The sequence below is a fragment of the Crocodylus porosus genome, unplaced genomic scaffold (assembly GCF_001723895.1).
Source record: "Crocodylus porosus isolate Cpor-Errol unplaced genomic scaffold, CroPor_comp1, whole genome shotgun sequence".
Lineage (NCBI taxonomy): Eukaryota > Metazoa > Chordata > Crocodylia > Crocodylidae > Crocodylus > Crocodylus porosus.
In genome coordinates, this window is record NW_017728909.1 from 27035626 (window position 1) to 27057665 (window position 22040).

The window sequence follows — 22040 nt, forward strand, 5'->3', positions numbered from 1 at the left end:
CTGCTGCCTAGCCACAAGGCTCCACAGGTTTGTACCCTCGTGCACTGGCCAGTGCCTCTGCAGCCTAACGCTGCCACCAGAGCTTGGGGCTGACCCCCTGCACCACCTGCCAGCTCAGGCCTGCTCTGCCCCAGCTCAGATTGCTGTTGTCTTGGGTACATGTGTAAATGCTGCACCCGGGAGCAGTTCACTCTGGCTCAAAGTGCTCTGGAATTTATTTCTTCACCTTAATTGTATGTGTAGATGTACCCACTGGCCACATTTACATGTTCATTAATGCACTTTTGCTAATTTGTATTAAATTTAGTATGCCCATTGTGAGGTACTAGAAGTAGGCGGATTAGCGTATTTTAATGTGCATTAGCAAAAGCACGTGGGTTTTTTTGTGATGCTTTAATGCACATTAAAATAGGCTAATGTGCATTAAAGCACGTGTGTAGACATGCCCACGGTGTGCTTAAAATTTTCTGATCCCATAGCTGATACTCAGTTAAAACTTTGGATAATTTTAAGGGAAATATTGCCTGAAAGTTTGCAGGTTTGGGGCATTGGGTCATGGTATTTTATGTTAAGGTTTTATGGAGGATGGCTTAAACTCTTCAACATATGCAGTGACATTTGCTATATGTGCTGTTTCTCCAACTAAGTGGAGGTAATTGCTTGGCACATGCATGTGCACACAAACACCCACATCTTTCATTTTGCTTCCTGAGCTTAGACACCAGCTCTGAGCTTTGATTACAATTACAGGAGAGGCTCATCCAGTGCTTCAAGTTTTTTTAAGTTTAATTCCAGATTGATAGAGTTTCTTGTCAGTGCTTATTTAATTTACAGTAGTGGTTGACTTATGATCCTTACTCTTTTACTAGATAAAGTACCTTTGTTTTTAAAGCTAATAGCTTTCCTCAGTTAATTGGAAGCTATTTTTGGCAAGACTATCAAAGAAAATGTTACGTGTACAAAAATTATAGAACACACTAAAAGAATCCTTTAACCCAGGTAGCTAGGGGCCTGGCTGTCAGGGAATTTTCTTTCCATATGTCTGTACTGGTAATAACAGTTAGTTTAACTGGTGCACTGCAGGGAAATAAATGTTCTGAGTTTTTTAAGATGTTGTGGGTCAGTCTGTCTATCTGACTCTTTTTAAGGTCATTAAGGGATTTTTTTTCCCACTGGAGCCAAATTGACATGACTTTACTAGGTTTCTTCACCTGTCTCAGTATCATGAAAAGGCATTTAGGTTACATAGGAGTAAGATTTAGAAATTGATATTACAAACCAGTAGGAAAGTCTATGTGCTGCAGTTTGACAGGTCTCAGAACTGAAGGGGACTTAATATTTTTCTAGTGGACCTAATACCAATGGGAGAAGCCAATGTGGACTGAGGTCCTCCTATGGTTCCCCTTTCCCCACAAACACTAATTCAAAGAAATGAGCTGAATTCTATGAGTAAGATGAGGAGAGTCTGTCGAAAGTTACAGCAGATACCCCCTCACTAGTCCTACTTAAGTACCTGCTACTTTAAGTCTTCCCCTTTGTTGTCGTCACTTACTTGTGTGCCTTGAGCAGTTAACCCAGGATCAGACTCTGTCTCACTGATTTAGCGCCACCTGAGCTGCTTGCAGGATAAAAGACTCTTCATCATGAGTAAAAATAGCAGAATCTGGCACTTTATTATAAAGTCAAGATGGATTGGGATTTTTTTCCTCTGGTGAGGAGGGCAGCAAATGTATATATTCCTTAAATATATACCTTGTACCTCACTATTGAGGGGAGAGGTTTTTTTCCCCTGTAGCTTCTCACAAAATATCAATTTCCTTTTGAGGCAGATAGGCTGGAGCCTCCTCTAGATATACTGCTGGATTCACTGAATTGCACAGCTTTCAGCGTACAATGGAGAATGCCCAGACAGCATGCAAGCACCATCACAGGATACACCGTAAGTAAAACTTTAATTTTGTTCACAGTGTAGAATATAGTTACAACATTGAATTTAAACTAGGGCTCATTCTTCAGTTCCAAGTAAACTCCACAAAGCATACAGTGAGGACTATCAAGGGGGTCTTTTGGATCCCAAGCTTAGTAACAAACACTGTACTGGACCAGGAAGAGCTCAGTAGAAAGCAAGGAGAAGTGATTTAAGCCAAGTCTTTAAAAATCAATAAGTTATGTTTTAGAAGCAGGCTGTGATGGGAACTTGTTTGAATGCAAGAGGATTTCATGAAGATTAAACTGCTTGTTGTGGTTTTCCATTCCCAGAATCTCATAGCATTTTACAATTAATTTACAAGGATCCCTAGGTGAGGTAGAATAGAGCAGGTAAATATTGCTTTACCACTTTGGATGGATGAAAGAGGCACAAAGAGCAAAAATCATTCTACTTTCATCAAATCTGTGGGCTATGTGAGGGACATGGAGTGGAAAATGTTCACCTCCCAACACAGATTAAGAGTATAGGGCTGCCACTTACAGAATAAGTAAGCATTTCTACACAGATACTCAACTGGCTGATGTCCCACAAAGCTTCAGTGTGGCTTTAAATATCATCCCCCCACTCTGATTAGCTTCTCTTCTTGTTTTCAGTACAGCTTCCCTTTTCCAACCTTGGCTTGTCCTGGCCCTCCCTGCTTCAGAAGCATTTCAGCTGCTTCCTTTGTATCGTTAGTTTTGCCTGTGTTTATATGTCCTTGTAAGCCAGTTGCTTAGCCGGCTGGCTTTGCAAGGGAATTTGTTCTTTGAGAAGCAACTCAGTCAGCCTTCTAAAACAGAGTTCAGTCTTTTAATCAAACAAATAAAACAAAATCCCTCTGCCCCATCCTGGACATTAGGACGGGAACCCCTTTTGGTCTGACCTCTCTTTGCAGCAACCTGTTCCTTTTACAGCTTGCTTACTCTCTTAAAGCCCGCTGCTAGCCCAAATGCCCCAAAACTGGACTTTCTTAACAAGGGTGACTGTTCCTTCATAAAGGGACAGACTGCTCTGTTACAGTCCTCATTCTAACATTTGCATTCCTTGTTTGATGTTTGGTCACTCACCAGTGCTCTAAGTCCTTCTCCTGACAGGAAATCAATTGGTTCTTTGGTCCCATCATTGGTATTGAAATTGCAAGTGTTTTTTGATGTTTAGCCAGCATGACATGGGTTGTCAACTTCAAACTGCTCAGAGCCACCACATTTACAATGATACACATCCCAGCAGAATATTGTTCCTGTACAGTCCAGAAGTTCATAGATTCATAGATGCTAGTGTCGTAAGAGACCTCAACAGATCATCAAGTCCAACTCCCTACCTGGGCAGGAAAGAATGCTGAGGTCAGATGAACCCAGCCAGATGCCTATCCAGCCTTCTCTTAAAGACCCCCAAGGTAGGGGAGAGCACCACCTCCCTTGGAAGCCCATTCCAATTTCTCGCCACCCTTACCATGAAGAAGTTTTTCCTGATGTCCAGCCTAAATCTGCTCTCTGTCAGTTTGTGGCCATTGTTCCTTGTTACCCCAAGAGGTGCCCTGGTGAACAGAGCATCTCAGATTCCTTGCTGTGCCTCCCCCAATGAATTTGTAGGCATCCTACACACTAGTTGTTACACTAAAAAGTTTGACACTGTATTTAATAGTGTGCTGAGACTCATAACTGGATGCACAATTTACACACACACAATTTATACACACACAGATGTACTTCTTGTACTCTTGGGATTTAGACCAAGTGACATCAGAAGACAGACCCTAACATCTTTACTAGTAATAAAAGCAAGAATGCCAAAAATTGCCTGCTCTATAAACAGTTAACTGACAACCCAAACAGATAGAGGCTTAAGAAGCTTAGAAGTTATAAACCATTTCTACATGAAGTCCAGAAGCTCCTGAAATAGATTGGGGATGCTGAAGCAATCCAATGGGCAGCACCAGAGTGGGCAGCCATAGGGTGGGTCAACCACTAGGAAAGACCAGACCTATTCCTACAGTGTTTTATACCAGCACCATATGAGCCCCCATTTGGGCATGATCTTGACAGAGAAGCCTGGGTCAAGCTGAACAGACTGAGATCTGGATAAGTATGCTTCAAAACAACACTTCGCAATATGAATGTCTTGGATAGCCCCCTGTGTGAATTTACTATGCAAGAAACAGCTCTGCACTTAATCGAAAGCTGAAGTCCCTGCACATTGAGCAGTCTATTGTAACCTCATCTTGCCAATGCATTGCTAAAGAAGATTGTCCATGTGGACTGCTCTAGCTGTATTTAGTATGTTAACTAATATGATGTTATAATGTCATTGTCCAGCTAGTGGCCCATGGGCCATGTGTGGCCTGTAAGGGGTTAATTTGCAGCCCTGAGCTCTCACATATAGCTGGTGTTCTTCTGATTGCTCCTGCTGTAACAGCAGCCTATGACTCCAGGCTCCCCCTCTCCATGACTTTCCCTTTCTGTCCCTACTCCTCCCCCAGGGGATGGGGCGGTGCAGTGCAGTGTGGCACAGCCTGCAGTATGAGGGAGCTCACAGCCTGGGGTGTCTGAATGGCACAGTGTAGTGGATTATCTAGTGGCTGGGGAGCTAAGGGTAAGGTGTGGTGCAGCAGAGGGGCATAGGATGCGGTGGGAGGGGAGGGGGCACCCGGGTGCACAGTGCAACAGGGAAGCGTCCTGCACATGGTGCAGTGGCAGGGGTGCCTGGGCACATAGTGTAAAAATGGGGTAGAAGAAGTTGGGGGGGGGGTGTGCCTGGGTGTATGGGGCAGCAGCAAGGGTGCAGGAAACAGCAGCAGAGTTGTCTCATAGTTCAGGGACGGTGGGGAAACAGTCCCTGTAAGTGCAGCCTGTAGGGCATGTGGCCTTCAACCACTTAAATGTTGGGTAGCCTTGGTTTAAAATGGAGGTATTACTGTGTTTGATATCAGTGTGTTAAGGCAGTGTTGTTTCTCAGTAGACAAGCCCTGCTACGTCTGAAGAGTTTAGCCATGTATGCAGACTCTGTGTGGTTGTGGAGGGGACAGGGCATGCATATCCCAACACCCAATACCATCATATTGATGTTCAGGAACAACCAGTTATGTGACTATAATTTATTTATCTTTATGTCATTTTATATAATTTGCATCTGTGCCTTAACTGACCTAATTCCATCTTCCCAAGGTGTTTTATTCAGAAGTTGAGACTGATAAACCAATTAAACAGTTTTCACATGATGTTCCCCTGAATCTGGAGATGCTTACCATGGTGAGTATCCAATTTTATAGATGGTCAGAAGCTTAGGATGGAGCTTTTTAAGAACTGGTTGCTCTTCTATAGTGAGAACCTGATAATCTTAAGCTACTTTGGATGTGTAAAATATGCAAAGGGTAAAACCTCAAATCCACTGGGACAAAGCACAAATTATAGCTCACTGATATAGTTGACTTAGAACATGCTCCATGTTCTCTGACTAGTTTTTAATTTAAAATGACTGTGAACTTTATTGGCTGTTACCTGACTTCCATTTAATTGTTACTTTTGAATGTTAAATTTTGTATTTTCACAAGCAGTTCAGGAGATTACTTGTGCCTGAACAAATGGAAGAACAGTAGCATGCCTCCTTTTATTTTTCTTCAGGTTCAGATTCTGAATGTCTGTGTCACACTACAGTAGGGAAAAGCATACAGTTCACAGCATAGTTGTTGGTGCACACATGAGATTTAAGCCCACATTTTCAGTGGGCACAAAATTTACATGTGAGCTTTCATAACTTCAGATAAAATGGCAAATGTGCAGGTTCCTGTTGCGTAGGGCAGTGGGGGCCAACCTTTTTGGCAGACATATAACAAATTAGCCCTGTGCCCTTCCCAAACACTGCTCTGATCCCCCTTCCCCTACCTGATCTACTGTTCTGGCTTCTGTTCCCTGTCCCATCTGCTACTCTGCTTGCTGCCCCATTTGCTGGTGTGCTGCCTGTCTCCTCCCTGATTTGCCATGTGCTACATGCTTCTAGCATGCATGCCGCAGGTTGGCTACCCTTACCATAGGGGATTCTGTTGGCTTGTAATTTTTCATTCTTAGAAAAAAGCTTTTGTCTTTCCTCCGCCACTCCTTTTACTTTTCTTTTCCCTCTGTTCCCTTCTTTCCCGGAGAGTCTGTCCCTTATCTTTCTCTGCCTTTGTCTCTCCTTTCTTTTCCTCTGATTAATCTCCTCCTGCCCTCTTTCTTTTTCTTCCTTTTTTATGTTCCATTCTGAATCAAAGATATTCCCCCTAGACTGTTAGACTAGTTAGAAATTAGTACTGCAGTGACAGCACGGTAAAGGTGGATATAGGAGTCTTGTGGCATATCTACATTGCTGGATTATAGTGCCAGGTAATACTGTACTGAGACGTGCCATGTTCACACCCTGAGAACTACTACCCAAATGGGAGGTGATGTTGGTGTCTTGGTGTAGCACTGCACATACACACACCAACAACCTTTGCTAACTTAAGTAACTTCACTGTTTCAGTTCAGGAGGTAATGCATACAACTGTGGTGAGTCTCAGTGTACTTCTGTGTTGTATCACAACTGAACAGCACACACTTACTTACTGACATGAGAAATTGTTACTTCGTTGTCTGTTGTTCTTTGCCTTGTTTAGGGAAAATGGGGGGGGTCATCACTGAAATCCCTCTCATGTCACCTGTGCTACCAAAGGTCAAACAGTCAGACATCCCCCTAGACCAAGCTTGCCAACACAGAATTTTACTCCACAAAAAATCAGTAATCTTTTTCTACCTGTATTCTGATTTGTTATATCATGGTGATATGCTTGTGATGAGAATATGGATGGATACCGATTACTGATGAAAAATATAATATTATGCAAAGAACAGTATTAAATGAAACATTATCCAGATCGTGCCTTATTGACTTTTGCTTAAAAGAATTTGCTGTGACCTTTAAATGTGCAGTTTTGTTAACAAGTTCCATTACATTTTTTTTTCTAGGGTCAACTTGATGGACAAGCAATTTTTGTAAGTACTGCACCTCCAAAGACTATGTAGCTTCTGTGGGCTAAAATAAGACTGAATGTTTAGGTCCTCCCTAAAATGCTCCATAATTCATCTTGAGTAGTGCTTCTCTGTAGTAAAAGTGCCACAAACTTTAACTAATTCTCAAAACAGGAAGGTAAGGAAGCAAAATTATCTCTACTTTAGGGATGTGTAATCTTCACACCAGGCATCAGAAGCACTTAAAAGTGCCTTGTTTTTGACATCCTTAGTACAAGAATGAGTGCAGTTCAGCCATGAGGCATGGAGGGCCACAGAAGAAGTGAATAGCCAGCTAGAAAGGGAAAGCCAAGTAGTCAGTGTAAAGTAAAGAGCAAAGCAGCAGTAGTGAGCAGAGATGGAGAAGAGACCAAGATGACCTGCAAAGGGGATGAGCAAAGGAAGGGAATACAAAGATGGCAGGCAGAGAGAACCCAGGAGGAGGAGGGTGGGGGTGGTATGGTACAAATGATATTGTATAAAATGGATTTGAAAAAAACCTAAAAAACCCTTTAGGCCATAGCAGCTGCTGAATTAGTCAAGCAAGTTAGCTCCAGTCCTGTGCTTAGTTGAGTAAGCAGATCATTCTCTCTCCTACGAGCAATAACGTAAAGGGTTATTGAGAGGCTGGATAAGGAAACAAGGTTCAGTTATGTATAGGTTCGGGGCATATGGTTTTGAAAGTGAATCCAGGCTGGGGAATAGTTTGTTGTCAACATCAAGAAACCATTTGCAACTTTGTATGATTTGGTCCAGAAATAATGGAAATCACATGAGATTAATTGGTCTTGTGAGGGTTTTCACTGTCTGGTTTAATGGAAATGTTGCAGAGTTTGGGAGAATGACTGTTCTTGTGAGTGTTTAGTTGTGGCTAAACCAGAAGAAGGATTTGGATGTGATCCAGCAGCAAAACTATTGAGTTGGGTTTTCATGAAGGTATTTTGAAGGGGTTTCAGATGTGAGGTTCCTGGTCTGACCCACCTATGTATCTTATAGCAACAGTGACTTCTGATGGGCCACTTGGACAATTAATCAACTTGCTGGTATTAATCAACAGCCAGCTGGTCATTAATCTCCAGGAAGTGTTGTTGAGCTCAGTCATTTTTGCTGAAATGCTTTCTGCTATACTCATCCAAAAGTCAACAGAAATGTGCAATAACATTGTGGTCAAGCTTGCATAATTTGTCTTTCAGACCCTAAGACTGATTCTTCTCTGTTTTAAACTAATAGGACTCCATTGACTTTGGCTACTGTGGATCCTAGAGTGTTGTAAGGATGGCAAAATGAGGCTCAGTATGTGTGTGTGTGTGTGCGTGATAGAATAACTTATATTGTAATGCCACAAGAACAGCTACAGTACAAAATATGTAACACAGCAAAAGCACAAGTAGAGTAAACTGGGTTCCAACCAAGGCCTCTGTTGCACTGAGTTCTGGAGGAGTGAGAGAGTTTTTTTCCATTCCAGCCTAGCCTGTGGACTAGAAGTCAGGGTATTTTCCTGTGTGGAGGAAGATGTGGGCTTGAACTCCATCAGGATAAGTAAGGCCTAAAACCTAAATATCTACCTACCTAGATGATTGTTCTAATGACTAACCTACTCTCTAAAAAGTGGCTCACATCACCACTATCACCCCTCTATTTTTGAGTGAAAGTAGGTACAGTTGCCATGCTGTGTACAGTACTTAACTGAATGAGCATTTATACTGGAGCAGACCTTGGGGCATGTAAGTATGGAAATGCCTTGTTTCTGAATCCCAAATACGTATTGGCATAAGCCAGGTGCCAATGTGACAGTAGTTCTGGGCATGGGGAGTAACAGAGCTTTAGACACCAGTCACTTTTCTAATTAAATCTTTGGTGTCTGCAGATTTTGGTAGATTCCTTACTGGCACTTAAGCATCTAAATTCTACCTAAGCTGTACTTTAAGTACAATGTTTTCTTGCATACACCACACCACAGAATATAATATACAACTTGTTTTTGAAAGGCAGAATGAAGAGAAAATGGATTTTTCTAGTTGTGGCTGCATAGAGCAGAGACGCATCCTAATCTTCAGGTCACTCATTCTCCCTTTTACTGCTTGACTAAAGCTGAAAGTTTAGATGCTTCTGAAGACTGGTTTCCATGATTGGATCTCTGATTTAGAAAAGAGCTAAAGAATCTCTGAGGCTGTGAAATAGGAGAAGAGAGACCAAAAACAGCTTGCTGACAGCAAAATTGCCCTAAGAAAGGTTAGCTTGACTAGTGGAACATCAAGACATTTAAAAAGGAGGGGCAATAGTTAACAACACCTCTGGTGTGAAGACTAATGAGCTGCTAAGTTAATGGACTTCCTCTGCTGCCTGAATAGTAGTATAACTTTTGCTGTGCTGTGAACCAGGAATCAAAAGCAGGGTTTTTCTATCCCAGGCAGAAAATAATGTACGCACTGCAATTTCAGGGGGTGGTGGTGATTTTTTGAAGAAAGGTGCCTCTTGTATCTGAGAAAATATGTGAAAAAATACTGCTTTTTCTGGCCCCTAAGTTTTTGTTTGGATTTTTAGCCCATAGGGTTCCTCCTCGCAGTTCATTGTAAGACTACACCTAGAGACAGCTATCAGACTAGTCCTCTACTTTCCTGAAAGAAAAGGCCGAGAGATTATTAGAAAGATGGTCATTGTGAGACTTGTCAAAGTGAGGCTATAATAAAGTACTTGTATCTTTCACTAGCTTACTGCACCTGGAAATGCTATTTCAAGTCACTCTTAACTTTCAGGGAAAGGAGTGCTCTAAATTTTTCCTGGTAGTATGAGTAATATTTTAAATATGTGGGAATGAGAAGCAGGGGAAAATCATGTTGAATGATTCTTCAAAAGAGCATATCTTCATGTGCACTGTATTTCTTACACCACATAATTTGTAGTGCAGAATACTATTTCTATATGCTTAAAGCATTCATATACTGTCAGTTCTAGCTCTTCATATATATATTTACATGCAATATTACAATAACATATAGAGCAGCATTAGTATTAGGCTGAATAAAACCACCAGAACTGAATAGTTAGAGCTGTCTGCATCGCGCATGTTTTTTGTATGGTACTCTGTTATCTCTGGAACCCTTTACAAGTACACCTTAAACAACATGCCACATAACAAGATTATCCTATGCATAGTTCAGCATTGGCCTTTGTGTTACTCTATCCTGTGATCATGGCAGAAAGATGAATATGACTTTGCTTTCCCACAAGAAGGGAGGGAGTGGAAGGGACTCATTTCTGGTCAAGATTGATAGCATTAGCAGGGCCATGTACAGGAAAAATTATAGAGGATGTCTGCTTCTTTTGCTTCTTAGTCTGAGAGGAAAAATATCATTAGTTTGCACTGCTGCAAGTTTACTTTTCTCTCAGAAGCATCTAGTTCCTGAATTTAAAAAAATAGATAATGAGTGCCAGCATTTGGCTCAAGGAGGGAAAGTATGTGACTTAGTTTTCAGCAGTACAAGTATTTGAGTTGTATAAAAGCTTTCTGCCATCTTCTGAATTATGCTGAGACTTGGGTCCAGGTCACTTCTACGGAGTCCTCTGGGGTAAAGCTACAGCTGGATAAGAAGCATGTGATCTCATTGGGTTTTTTTTGTTTCTGGTGCAATTCTCTGTGGGGCCTACATGAAAAATACCATGTATGATTCCAGCAGCACAGTACACAATGTCATTTTCAGTTCTGTGAAGCTGATTTGTTAACCTTTTATGTTGTCTTTTCTTTTGCTTCTGACAGGAAGTTGTTATTGATAATTTAAAGCCAGGAACTCCACACCGTGTGAGTGTAGGAGCATATGGCTGGACAGGAAAAGGACGACCCAGCATGCCCAGAAATATAACAACTTTATCCCAAGGTAAAATGTGTGTAAATAGCTGTTCATTATGAAACCGACAGATTAGAGTTAATCCAAGACATTGCACTTGCCTGGCAGGTAAACACAAAGTGAGTGCAACAACTTCTGTTTTGCTCAATCATAGACTAACATTCAGAGGGCAGGATATAGCTGTAATGGCAAAATGGTTAGGAGCATTATTAAAGGTTTAAAATCATAAATGCAGTCTGATGCATGAGGTGTCTTTTATAAATACCAACAAGGGAACTTAAAGAAAGAAGCTTTGTTTTTTTTCCTTTAGTGTGCTTCCTACCCACAGCATAACTTGAGAATAATATTTTAAGTATGACTTACATGCAGGACTTAAAATATTTTAGCATTATACTTCTACACAAATAATCTTTTTGTAGTAAAAAAAAGCAAATATGTCTCAGAATTATGGATAGGTAAGCTTTGTGTACACAAAAATCTATCCAGTTTTCTAATGCTGGCCATGTGCAATTCTTTCATTTTAGATAAATGCATGCCCCCAGAACCACCCTACCAGCCTCAGGTCATTGTGGTTTCTGATTCAGAGGTTGCACTCTCATGGAAGCCTGGAATCAATGAAGGAAGTTCTCCAATCCAGTATTACACTGTGGAGTTTATCAGGTAAGTGTGTTAATCAAATCTGAATTTCAGTGTTTGTGCACTACAGTTATTTCAAAATCCTGTTATTAAGTTGGGTACAGATGCTCCTCATTATTTACTCATTTTATATAGTACATTTCTCTCTCTCTCTCTCTCTCTCTCTCTCTCTCTCTCTCTCTCTCTCTTTGGGATAAGTTGCCATAAAAATTTAAAAACACGATTAGAAATAATCTAGACTGATATAAAATTACCAATAACTCCTAGCTTCCACCTAAAATCCTTTTCCATTTAATCTGTTCTTTCTGGAGAAGCCATGAAAAAACACAGTTGGAAACATGCCCTGTATCTAGTCCAACTCATGCCCTGTCAGACCCCAGTGAGAAGAGGACACCAGGGCTACAAACTTTATTCTGGAAATGCCTTGCATTCAGTTCCCAGAGTACAAAAATCTAGGGATCTGATGCCATAGCTATGTTTGGCTGTCTTAGAAGGGTATGAAAAGAGGTTGTGCCTTGTATTCACAGGACCCAAACCATCTTGTGCCCTTTGCTTCACAGATCTCACATACTATTACTGTCCACATTTTTATGGAACGTTCATGAAGGTTTTTTTACTTTCAGTTTTTAAACCTTCCATAATATAATATACAATAGAAATAACTTGGTACCTGTAAGATATTAATGAGTGGTCAGCAGCAGGTAGTTGCACTTGTAGCTATATGCATGCCCAAGCATATGATTTCATATTTAATTATCTATCTGTGCATGCAAATTCATATTTACATATGAGGATACTTGTTTTTATGTGCCTGCTTATATTACAAGGTTGCAGCATACTGAGATGAGTCTCCTTTTGAGAATTTAGTCCATTAAGTGTATATTTGATGCTGCATTTCATTTGAAGCATACTGGGTGAGAAGACAAATTTGCTTCTTGCATGCTGTGTGGGGAGTGTCAAAAACTTTATAAAAATGGATGTAAAGATTTTTTAAGAGCTTGTTGTTTTAAAAGCAAGCAAACAAAAAGGACCGTTGATTCTTGATGCTACATCAGGATTGCAATCTAGAAAACATATAATGAAAAGAATTCCCATGCTGAAAGCCTGCGCCACATTGTATTTGAATCAAAGTTTCTGATGTTTGGGAAGTATAATGTGATACAATGTTTACTGCATTTGCAGATGTACAGGAATCCTGGGATTGTTCAGTGAGAAGCCCTTAGAGTTATTGAACAACGCAGGGCTTATTTTCCCAATATGAGAGTGATTTGAATCTTTCCCTCTTCCTTCCCTTCCATTAACTCAGCAGTGTGCATGAGAGGGATTTTGCTGATTTCTGACTGACTTTGCATCTGTCTTTCCCTTTTTTCCCAAGAAGGGGAGTCTGCAGTTTTACATGCACTTTTTATAACACCTGTGGCCCTTTAAAGAAAGGAAGCACTGGGTATCCAGTGCTCCACCTGACACTGAAAAAGCACCCTTGAATGACTTGTTCTGTCTGAGAGGACATTGTTGTAAGTTGAGAGGTATGAGTAATTGGAATTGTGTCTGGTTGTTTCCAGACTTTGGTAAAGAATGTATTAACAGCACATTGTTTTGACAGCAGTATTTAGCCAGAGGTGTAACATGCCTCTTGAAGGGTATTTGCTAATTTGGGAATTAATTCATTTTATATTTGGGTACTTGAATATATGTTTGGAGAAAATTCAGTGAGCCTTAAGCCCTAAATGGCATTTACAGTTAAATATTTCCTTGGACTTTACTTTCGTGTCACACGTAGTTATATGGCTAGGATACAATGATGCCAATGAGGAATATTGTCACTGAAGTCCAGTGGGATTATACTGATTAAAAAAATAAGACTATTTAAGTGAGTTCAGAATCAAGCCTTTTGTCTTGAATACATACCCTTCCTGTATGATGCTCTGTTTTTGACGAGTTAGTAGTTGTGGTTCTCTGTTCATGTCTATTATTTTCTTCTGGTTGTGACTCTTTTGAGCTAGCAACAAGGCTCCAGAAACTATGAAATTGTTTGAATTCTTGCATTGCCATAGGGCTAACTTTATTACCCTTACCCTGGAAAAGCAATGGTCAAGAGACTGCCACACATGGGGAAACAACGTGGTCTTCATTCTGTCCAGCTGGGAATTGCAGGAGCAAAATCTCCTGAAAAATTCAATAAGTTAATTATTTGTGCCTGTCAGAGTATAACTAGTGCTAATTTGTAATATGTCTGCACCCATACTGTCAGTAGAACAATCCTTAAGGAATATGTAGAAGAATTGTTTTAAGGACAAGAGTGGCTAGTGGCTTCTTTCTTAGAAGCCTGAAGGAATTAATGTTTCTTAATGTTATTTGTTAATATTTTAAATTGTCATGCTGAATATCACATGATGAATGACATTCCTTTTGAGGTAAAATCTTGGACTTCAACTATGCTAGGGTTTTGGAAGGGGCTTGCCTGATTCAATCCAGTAAATTTAATTTAGAGTTAAAAATGTGCTCTGGAATACTCCAAGGCTCTACTCTATTGAGTGTTTAAAGGTGTGTGCAAGCATTCAAGTCAACTGGTGGAAACTCAGTGATTTATTTTCTGTGTTTGGAACCCCTACTAGTAGAGAAGTGTACAAGCATATAGTGATCAGGGCAAGAGCTGCTCGGACAGCTTGCACTGGAGATGAGCCACAGCCAGGAGACTCCTGTGCATGCATCCCAGCATGGTCTTTGGGCTTCTCTGGCTACTGGGGATTTCTGAGAGCAGCTGAGTGCACAGCACAGCCCTGGCCACAGTGCCACAGGGCACTGTGGACCTCCTGCTCACGGGAAGCCTTGCTCCCTCCCTGCTCAGAGGCTTCTAGAGAAGAGACCTAGAGCATGTCCCCTCTCTCTTGTTAGTTGCAAACATGTCACTCACTGTTTCTGCACCCTGCTATGGATCACTGCCTGTCTCTCAAAAGCCAGCATACCCAGGATCTGCACCACAACATCATTGTCACTCTGTGCCTGTCTTGACAGAGACTTAGGTACATTTTGCATACCTGTATCTAGCTGACCTAACAGATGATCATGCTGGCACACACTTCTGTGTAGAGCTCAGGAGCCTGACCTGCCACACAAGCCCACTTACCAGACCTTCAGGACACCAAACCTCCTGGATGTGGCCAACAACTTTCACCTGGCCAATAAAGATGATGCCCTCTATGTAGTCCGGTGTGCTTGAGGAGCACCCCTAGACCATTGACCATTGCAAGATGAGCAGCAGCTGGTGGGGGTGGATTGTCTTGTACCCCCGGGGCAATGAGCAGTGGGTGCAAAACTTCTGCATGTGCTGGGTCACCTTCATGGATAATGTCACTGAGCTGACCCCAAACAGAGTGGTGGGACAGACTCCCTTGTAGGTCTCTGGTATGGCAAGGGGAAGACACAAGGGGAAGACATCTGCCTTGAGCCCCCTTCTTTGTTCCTGAACCATCATCAGCTCCCAGCAGACTGCTACTGACTCAACAGGGGGTGCTGGATCTCTGGGGGGGGTCAGTATGTGTTCTCCTGGAGACTGAAGGGGAGAAGTTCAGGGCTTTCCAGAAAAAAGGCTTTCTGGGACAGGATTGGGCTGCATGGTATTTTGAGAGTCCTGTTCATTGACTATTTCTCCTGTGAAGATCACAGATGCCTCAAAACCCTAGACTTTACATTATTATTGAGGACTGGACCACTCAAGAGCTGCCTGCAAGCCACTCTGGACTTTGACTTCAGAACCACCTCCATTCCAGCATCAGCTGGATGCACCTCTTTCTCTCCCTGGGGATCTTCCCTTCTTGACAGAGCCTCTCATTAGGGATGTGGGCAGAACCCTTTCTGTTCACTAAGGTATTAATGTGCCAGCACTTCAAGTAACTATGTCCCCTTTTCACATGTCCCCAGCCTCACCTTCCTAGCTGCCTCCCATACTGTTAGTGGGGCACATCAAAGGAGCCCCAATGCCTGCTTCTGCTATGTCACCTTAGCATGCTTCAGAAATGAAGCCTTCACTAGTTACTTGCTCCTGAGCAGGGGGATACATGATCTTGGGCTTGACTGGCTCATCCTTGCTATTGGGTGCCATTGTGTTGGGGAACTGATGCACATCCTAGGGCTATCTGTGACATGTACAACAGAAGATTAAGGCACTTGTCCTGTGTGAAGATCACCATGCTGTGCAAACTGTGCCCCATGTCTTGCCCTTCAGTGCCTGGGGCCCTGCTGCTCATGAACAGGTTGAGGGAACTGAAATCCAGCTGCAGCTGCAATGCAACTCCTGGTTCCCCTATGTCCCCCAGAGAGGTGCACATGTACCTGCAGTTCCCCTCTTCCCCAGGGTCCTCATGCGCCAACTGCTGTTGTAGGTGTGTACCGTCAAGCCACTGCCCTTCTCAAGAGTATGGGAGAGCTGTTCATAGAAGGGCATGGGGTGTCCTTTGTGTCCGGAGGTCTTGTTGGTGTTGACTGTCTTCTTGAAGTGGGCCTTCATCAATTTGGTTTTGCCCCTGCACTGCTTCTAATCCTGGTTGTGGCCCTTCACTCTCATCTTCTTGGTAAACTGCTGGTACTTCAACCTGTTGCAGAGCATGATGTGGCACTGCTGCTGGGTCTCCTCCTCACCCCAGATGGCTAGGAGGTCCTTGATTTCTTTCATGCTCCAGTTTTGTCCCAGCTGTAGATGCTGGAGGAAGATGGGCTGGTCTCTGCCCTGGTTTTTGGGTGCACCTTTAAGGTCTCAGTGTCTATATGTGGTTCTGGATGTCACCAGGGGAGAGTGAGCCTGGGCACAAGGTGTAGGACAGGGCATGTAGATGCAGGTCAAGATGTATGATGCTTGCTTGCTGTGTCCTACAGGTGGGTTTGGGTGTGTCTGCTGTTCCAGAGTGACCTGGGATGTATTAACCACACCTCCCCCCTTTTTTCTGGAAAGCCCTGAACTTTCCAGAGTCCATCACCTGGTGGCCTCAACATGGCTGGCCATGCCCCTTAAGCCCTGAACTTTTGAGGGTCAGCTTCCTGGTAGCCCCTACAGACTAGCCACACCCCCTCCCAGCCCGAAACATTCCAGGGTCCTTTACCTAGCAACCTCAATATTTCTGGCAACACCCCCTTCCAGCCCCAAAATTCCAGGGTCATCTACCTGGCAGCACCCTGTAGGCTGGCCACAGTCTTTCAATCCCCAAACTTTTGAGGGTCATCTACCTAGAAGCCCAAACCCAAATGGTCATGCCTATCTAAGCCCTGAACTTGCCAGGTAGGGCTGTGTGAAATTTCAATGGGTGTTTCGTTTTGAAGCTGTTTTGACACATTTTGAGCTCAAAACAGCAAAATCGAAACAAAATGAAAGCTGAGAAACAGCTTTGAAACTTAATGAGGCCAGGCTCCACACATTGCTCTGGCCGCAGCAGCCGGGGCTCAGGCACTGCTGGCCCGCTACAGCTGGCGTCTGCAGAGCAGGGAACAAGTAGCATGTAGCCACCAGGTCCCTGGCAGCTGGGGACCACCTCCAGCAGGCCTGGAGAGGGCAGGGGGCTGTGGGTCAGGAGTGAGGGCCTCCAGCGGAGATGGGGAGTGGGCTGTGGTTCTGGAGTGGGGGGGCACCAGCAGGGTTGTGGGGTGGGGGCTGCAGTTCAGGAGTGAAGGGCACTGGCAGGGCCGGGGGCTGTGATTCGGGAGTGAGGGGCATCGACAGGACTGGGGGGGACTGTGGCTTGGGAGTGAGGGGCAATGGCATGGGCAGGGGCAGGTCACCAACATACCAGGGCTGCTCAGTGCCACAAAGCAGCAGGGGAGACAGCCGCAGCTGGTGGTTTAGGGAGCCAAAATATATAGGTATTTAGAATTTATTTTATTATAATGATTGAGGTACTCTTCCAAATTGCTTTAAAACTGTAAATACATCAATAAAACATTGTGTTCAACTGATACCTATATATATAGTGGCATTTCATATTAATTGCAGAAAAACATGGATTTTGGGGGGTTTTCATCAAAGAATTTTGGATTTTTATCAGAGAATTTGGGATTTTTTAAGCAGAGAAAACCAGGATCCTCAATTTTATTATTTAGCAGCACAGGTTATTTTATTGGGGAGCTTGTGTTAAACTGATCCTTCAACATCAATCTAGTTTCACTCTAGCTGTAGAATGCAAGTGAACATTATTTATAACAAAAATGATGTATCTAACCAAACTTATTCTGTATTCATTGTTGAAAATACCTTGCTTGTTTTTAAGTCCCTGGGATGACTCCTATTTCTGAACTCATACAGGTGTGAATCCTTTTGCTCGTGAAAAGTCCAAGGTAATGGGGTCTATACTGAGAATCTCAAAGGAAGAGTCCTCCCTTCTGGACTTTCTGATATACTGTTAACTGTTTCACTGCTCAGTGCATATACAAAGGATAGGAAGTGTCATACTTTGAAGCTCTATCCCAGCATGTGTTAAGGGGATAGAAGTATAAAAGGTTAATGGAGTAGAACATGTGTAAGTGAGGAAGGATCAGCAGCATAACCGAGAGGAGCAACTGGGCAGCAGCCCTGGGTACTACCTTGGGTAGGGAGGGAGCAGGTACAAGTAGCTGCCACCACAACAGGTGGAGCTGCCCCATGCACCGCAGTCCTAGTTTTAACACTGCCCTGCTACACCATTGGGAAGGATAGGTATTTAACAACACATGGCAGGGTCAAAGGGAGGAAGTGAACAAGGGGCCACAGTTGCTTTTATCATAGAATTGTAGAGAAGTAGGGCTGGAGTGGATCTCCTTAGGTCATCTAGTCCAATCTGCTGCCTGAGGTAGGATCATCCCTATCCAAACCATCCCACACAAATTAATTGTCTAATTTTGTAGCAAAATTACAGTCAACCCTTACACAACCAGAAGGTATAACACTCTAACCAGCCACAGATAAAACAGGGAGACCATGTCTTGCTGCTGTAAAGGTTGTTAATATACATTCAAGAGATTCAGGAAGAAGGTTACACCCCGTGCTGAGGAGGGCAAAAACCCCAGCATCCATACCAATCTGACCATGGGGTAAAATTCCTTCCTGACCCGCATGTGGTGATTGGTTTGACCCTGAGTGAAAGGGCAAGGCTCCGTAGCTAGGAACCTCTGGGCTGAAGTCTCAGCAGGAGCATTGGCACGCCCCAGTCAAAATCCCCAACGTTGGCTGCAGCCAACACACGGTGTCTTTGAGGAAGGCATAAGAAACCCCTGACACATAGAGCTGGAGGGTCTGGGAGTGGAGGTGGGGATTCCCTCCTGGCCCCATGTGGCAGTCAGCAAAGTCCAGAACAGTGGGAATTGCCCATAGTAGAACATAGGCATAGGTACACCTAGGTCATGTCTGACCTCTTCTTTAACACCTCCAGTGATGTAGCCTCCACCACTTCCCTAGGCAACCTGTTCCCCTCTTTCACTGTTCTAACAGTGAAGATGTTATTTCTGATATCTAATCTAAATCTACTTGGCTGTAACTTCAAGTCACTTGTCTTCATTCTGTTCTCTACAGTGATAGAAAGTGAGTGTTTTCCCTCTTCTTTATGGCAACCCTTCAAATATTTGAAGGCTGCTCAGTGCCCCTACTGATATTTCCTAAAACTGCATTTGCCTTTTGTGTAGCTCAGTTTTCAAGTTTGGATAATAGGCAGACAAGGTTCTTTGGAAGAATCTGCTATCTTTTATTAGACCGACTTAAATAGTTGGAAAAAAAAATTTTGAGCAAGCTTTTGGGTTTAAAAGCACTTTGTCAGGCTGAGGACATTTCTGCAGTTGGTGTGTGCTCTTCCTGGATGGAATAAATAGTAAAGAAGCCAGAGGCTGGGCTGGTCTGCATGCAAGACAGGCAGTCAGTGAAGATGTAAACTGAGGGATTCAGTGGGTGAGAGACAGGCTGGGTAAGGGGGAAAAGGGGGATGAATAGTGGAAAGGTACCTGGGGAATCAGATGTCAGGCAGGTCATAACGTGTCATAAATCCTGTGTCTATATTTAGTCTGTGATTTTTAGTATCCAGGAGGTTGATGAAGTGAAGTTCATAGGCTCATTTCTGAGTAGTGTTTTATAAGTTCCCTTTTGAGGATTAGGACTGAGAGGTTGGAGAGGGAGTGGTTTTCTTGTGAGAAATGTGCCCCCACAGGTAACTGGGTGTTCTTGTCTTTGATAGATTTCTGGCGTGCGTTCGTTCTGGTGCACAGTTGTTGTTTGGTCTCTTATGTATTTTTCATCAGGGTATTTGATGCATTGGATGAAATACATTACATTACATTTCTGGAGGTGCAGCTGTAAGATCTGGGAATGCTGATGGCTCTGTTGTGTGGTGTTGTAATTGTGGGGATGGTGGAGATGTGTTGACAGGTTTTGGATTTCTTGTCATGGCATGGTCTGGATCTATTCGGTTTGTTCTGGGTCTGAGGAAGTTTACTTCTGGTGATGAGGTTAGTGAGGTTCAGTACTTGTTTGAAAGCCAGGATAGGTAGTTCTGAGAAGATCTCTTTAAGAATAGGGTTTCTTTCTAGTATGGGTTGCAATTGTTTGAGGATTTTCCATATGGGTTCGAGGGAGGGGTGATATGTTATAACCAGGGGTGTGCAATTCATGAGGGGTTTTCTTCTGTACTGCAGGAGTTCTTCACTTGACATCCATGTGGCTCTTTCAAATGTGCGATCTATCTCTCTGGAGAAGTGTCCTTATTGGGTGAAAGCCTTTTTAAGATTGGTGAGGTGGCAATCCAGGGTGTTCTCCTCGGTACAGATTCGGTGGTATCTGAGGGCTTGGCTGTATATCACAGCTTTTTTGGTGTGTTTAGGTTGCGTGCTGGTTCTGTGCACATATGTATGTTGGTCTGTGGGTTTTTTATATAACAAGGTCTGTATTTTGCCATTATGGATGCTGATCATTGTGTCTAAAAAGGAGATGGTGCTGGAGTATTCGAGAGATAGTCAGATGGAGGGATGGTGATTGCTGAATTTCTGATGGAACTCAATCAGACAGTGCAGGTTTTCAGTCCAAATGATGATGTCATTGATGCATCTTAACTATAGTAAGGGTTTGATGGTGTAGTCCTTGAGGAAGTCTTCTTCCAGGTGGCTCATAAAAAGGTTGGCATATTGTGGGGCCATTTTGGTGCCCATAGCTGTGCCCATGGTCTGGAGGAAGTGTTGGTTATTAAAAGTGAAATTGTTGTGTGTGAGGATGAAGTATATAAGGTCAGTAATATCTTTGGGTCTGTATTCTGAGTTGTAATCTTGCTCTTGTAGATATGTAAGGCAGGCTTGGATACCATCCTGGTGTGGGATATTGGTACATAGGCTGGTAATGTCCATGGTGGCTAGGCGGGTGTTGCTGGGAAGGTGGTCTATGTTTTTAAGTTTCCGTAGAAAGTCTGTAGTGTCTTGGACAAAACTTGTCACCCAGAGAGCAAGTGGTTTTGGATAATGCTGTTAAGGCACTATGGGGCCCTGGTTGGGGTCCTTAGGCAATATCACGGGGAAAAATAATGATTATAGTAAGATTAATATCCCATGGAGAATTGTTTCACATGTAGAGTATTTTTTCCAAGACAAATAAAAATTACTGTATTTTTATTGGATGTATTATGCATGGGAACATTACAGGTCAGACTTTGCAGATCTGATCTTTGTTGCTTGGACTGAGTAAAACTTAGCATAGAGGAACAACCAAAAATCTATAATATTTGGATTATTAGCAGATGTTTAATTCTGGTAATTTGTTCCCTGCTCATTTTAAAAGAAAGTTCCACTGCTTATGAAATAGGAGTTTTCTGTAATAGAAAACTTTCTTTTTCTAAGTTCAGTCAAACTTTAAAATTTACTGTAACACAGGAACCACGAAATTCTGAGGCAAGGGGGCTAATTAGGAGATGAACTGCAAAGAATGAAAAAATAGTGAAACTGATTCACTCTGGATCTATTAATATCTCAATTTATGGTAAAAGTTTGTGTCCATCTGTTTGCCATTTGGTCCTGCTGAACTGATTTGCTAATATGTAGGACAGTCTGGAAAGGAGGTCAAATGATAAATTACTATATTTTTTACATAAATATTTAGTGATTTTTGAGCACACTTCCTTTGCTGTTCATTGCTCAGGAAGGGAGCCTTGCAAAAGGGAATTAGGAAAAGTCAGCAGCCTGTCCTAGGATCTTTGGAGACTGAGCATATCTCCCCAGTTTGCTCTCAGCAAGCAATGACTCCACCGGGTTCCTCAGTCAGATGTGTGTATTCTCATTCTCAGTGCATATGTTGTGGTATCCATTGCACGGCATCCCCAAGGTCATTTTTAAGGGGCAGGAATTGGTTATGTTATAATAAGCACAGGGGAGTGGAGAATTCTTGTAGCTCCTTGTTTAACAGCTAAGGTAAGCACAACCTTTAACTTGGAAAAAAATGGTGTGTTTTCATTTTGGCCCAGGCCTCCTGGAAAGTCAAGTAGAAAAATGTTGTTTAGAAAGCTTCTCCATCTTCTTGCTGAAGGAAGAGTGTGGGGCAAAGCCAAATAAATTCCCTCTTTCTAACATGATAGAGTGGCAAAG

The 22040-nt window shown here is 42.7% G+C and overlaps 1 protein-coding gene across 1 annotated transcript in view; it reads left to right on the forward strand.

Annotated features, from left to right (window-relative positions):
• The first annotated feature begins 1805 nt into the window (after nt 1-1805).
• The window catches only part of EGFLAM (EGF like, fibronectin type III and laminin G domains), a 90074-nt gene continuing 69839 nt past the window's right edge, over nt 1806-22040 (forward strand). The window contains exons 1-5 of the mRNA XM_019531983.1: nt 1806-1939; nt 5134-5217; nt 6949-6975; nt 10748-10865; nt 11360-11495. Coding sequence (XP_019387528.1) covers nt 1901-1939; nt 5134-5217; nt 6949-6975; nt 10748-10865; nt 11360-11495 — 404 coding nt within the window. The 5' untranslated portion in view covers nt 1806-1900. The remainder of the gene's footprint in view (nt 1940-5133; nt 5218-6948; nt 6976-10747; nt 10866-11359; nt 11496-22040) is intronic.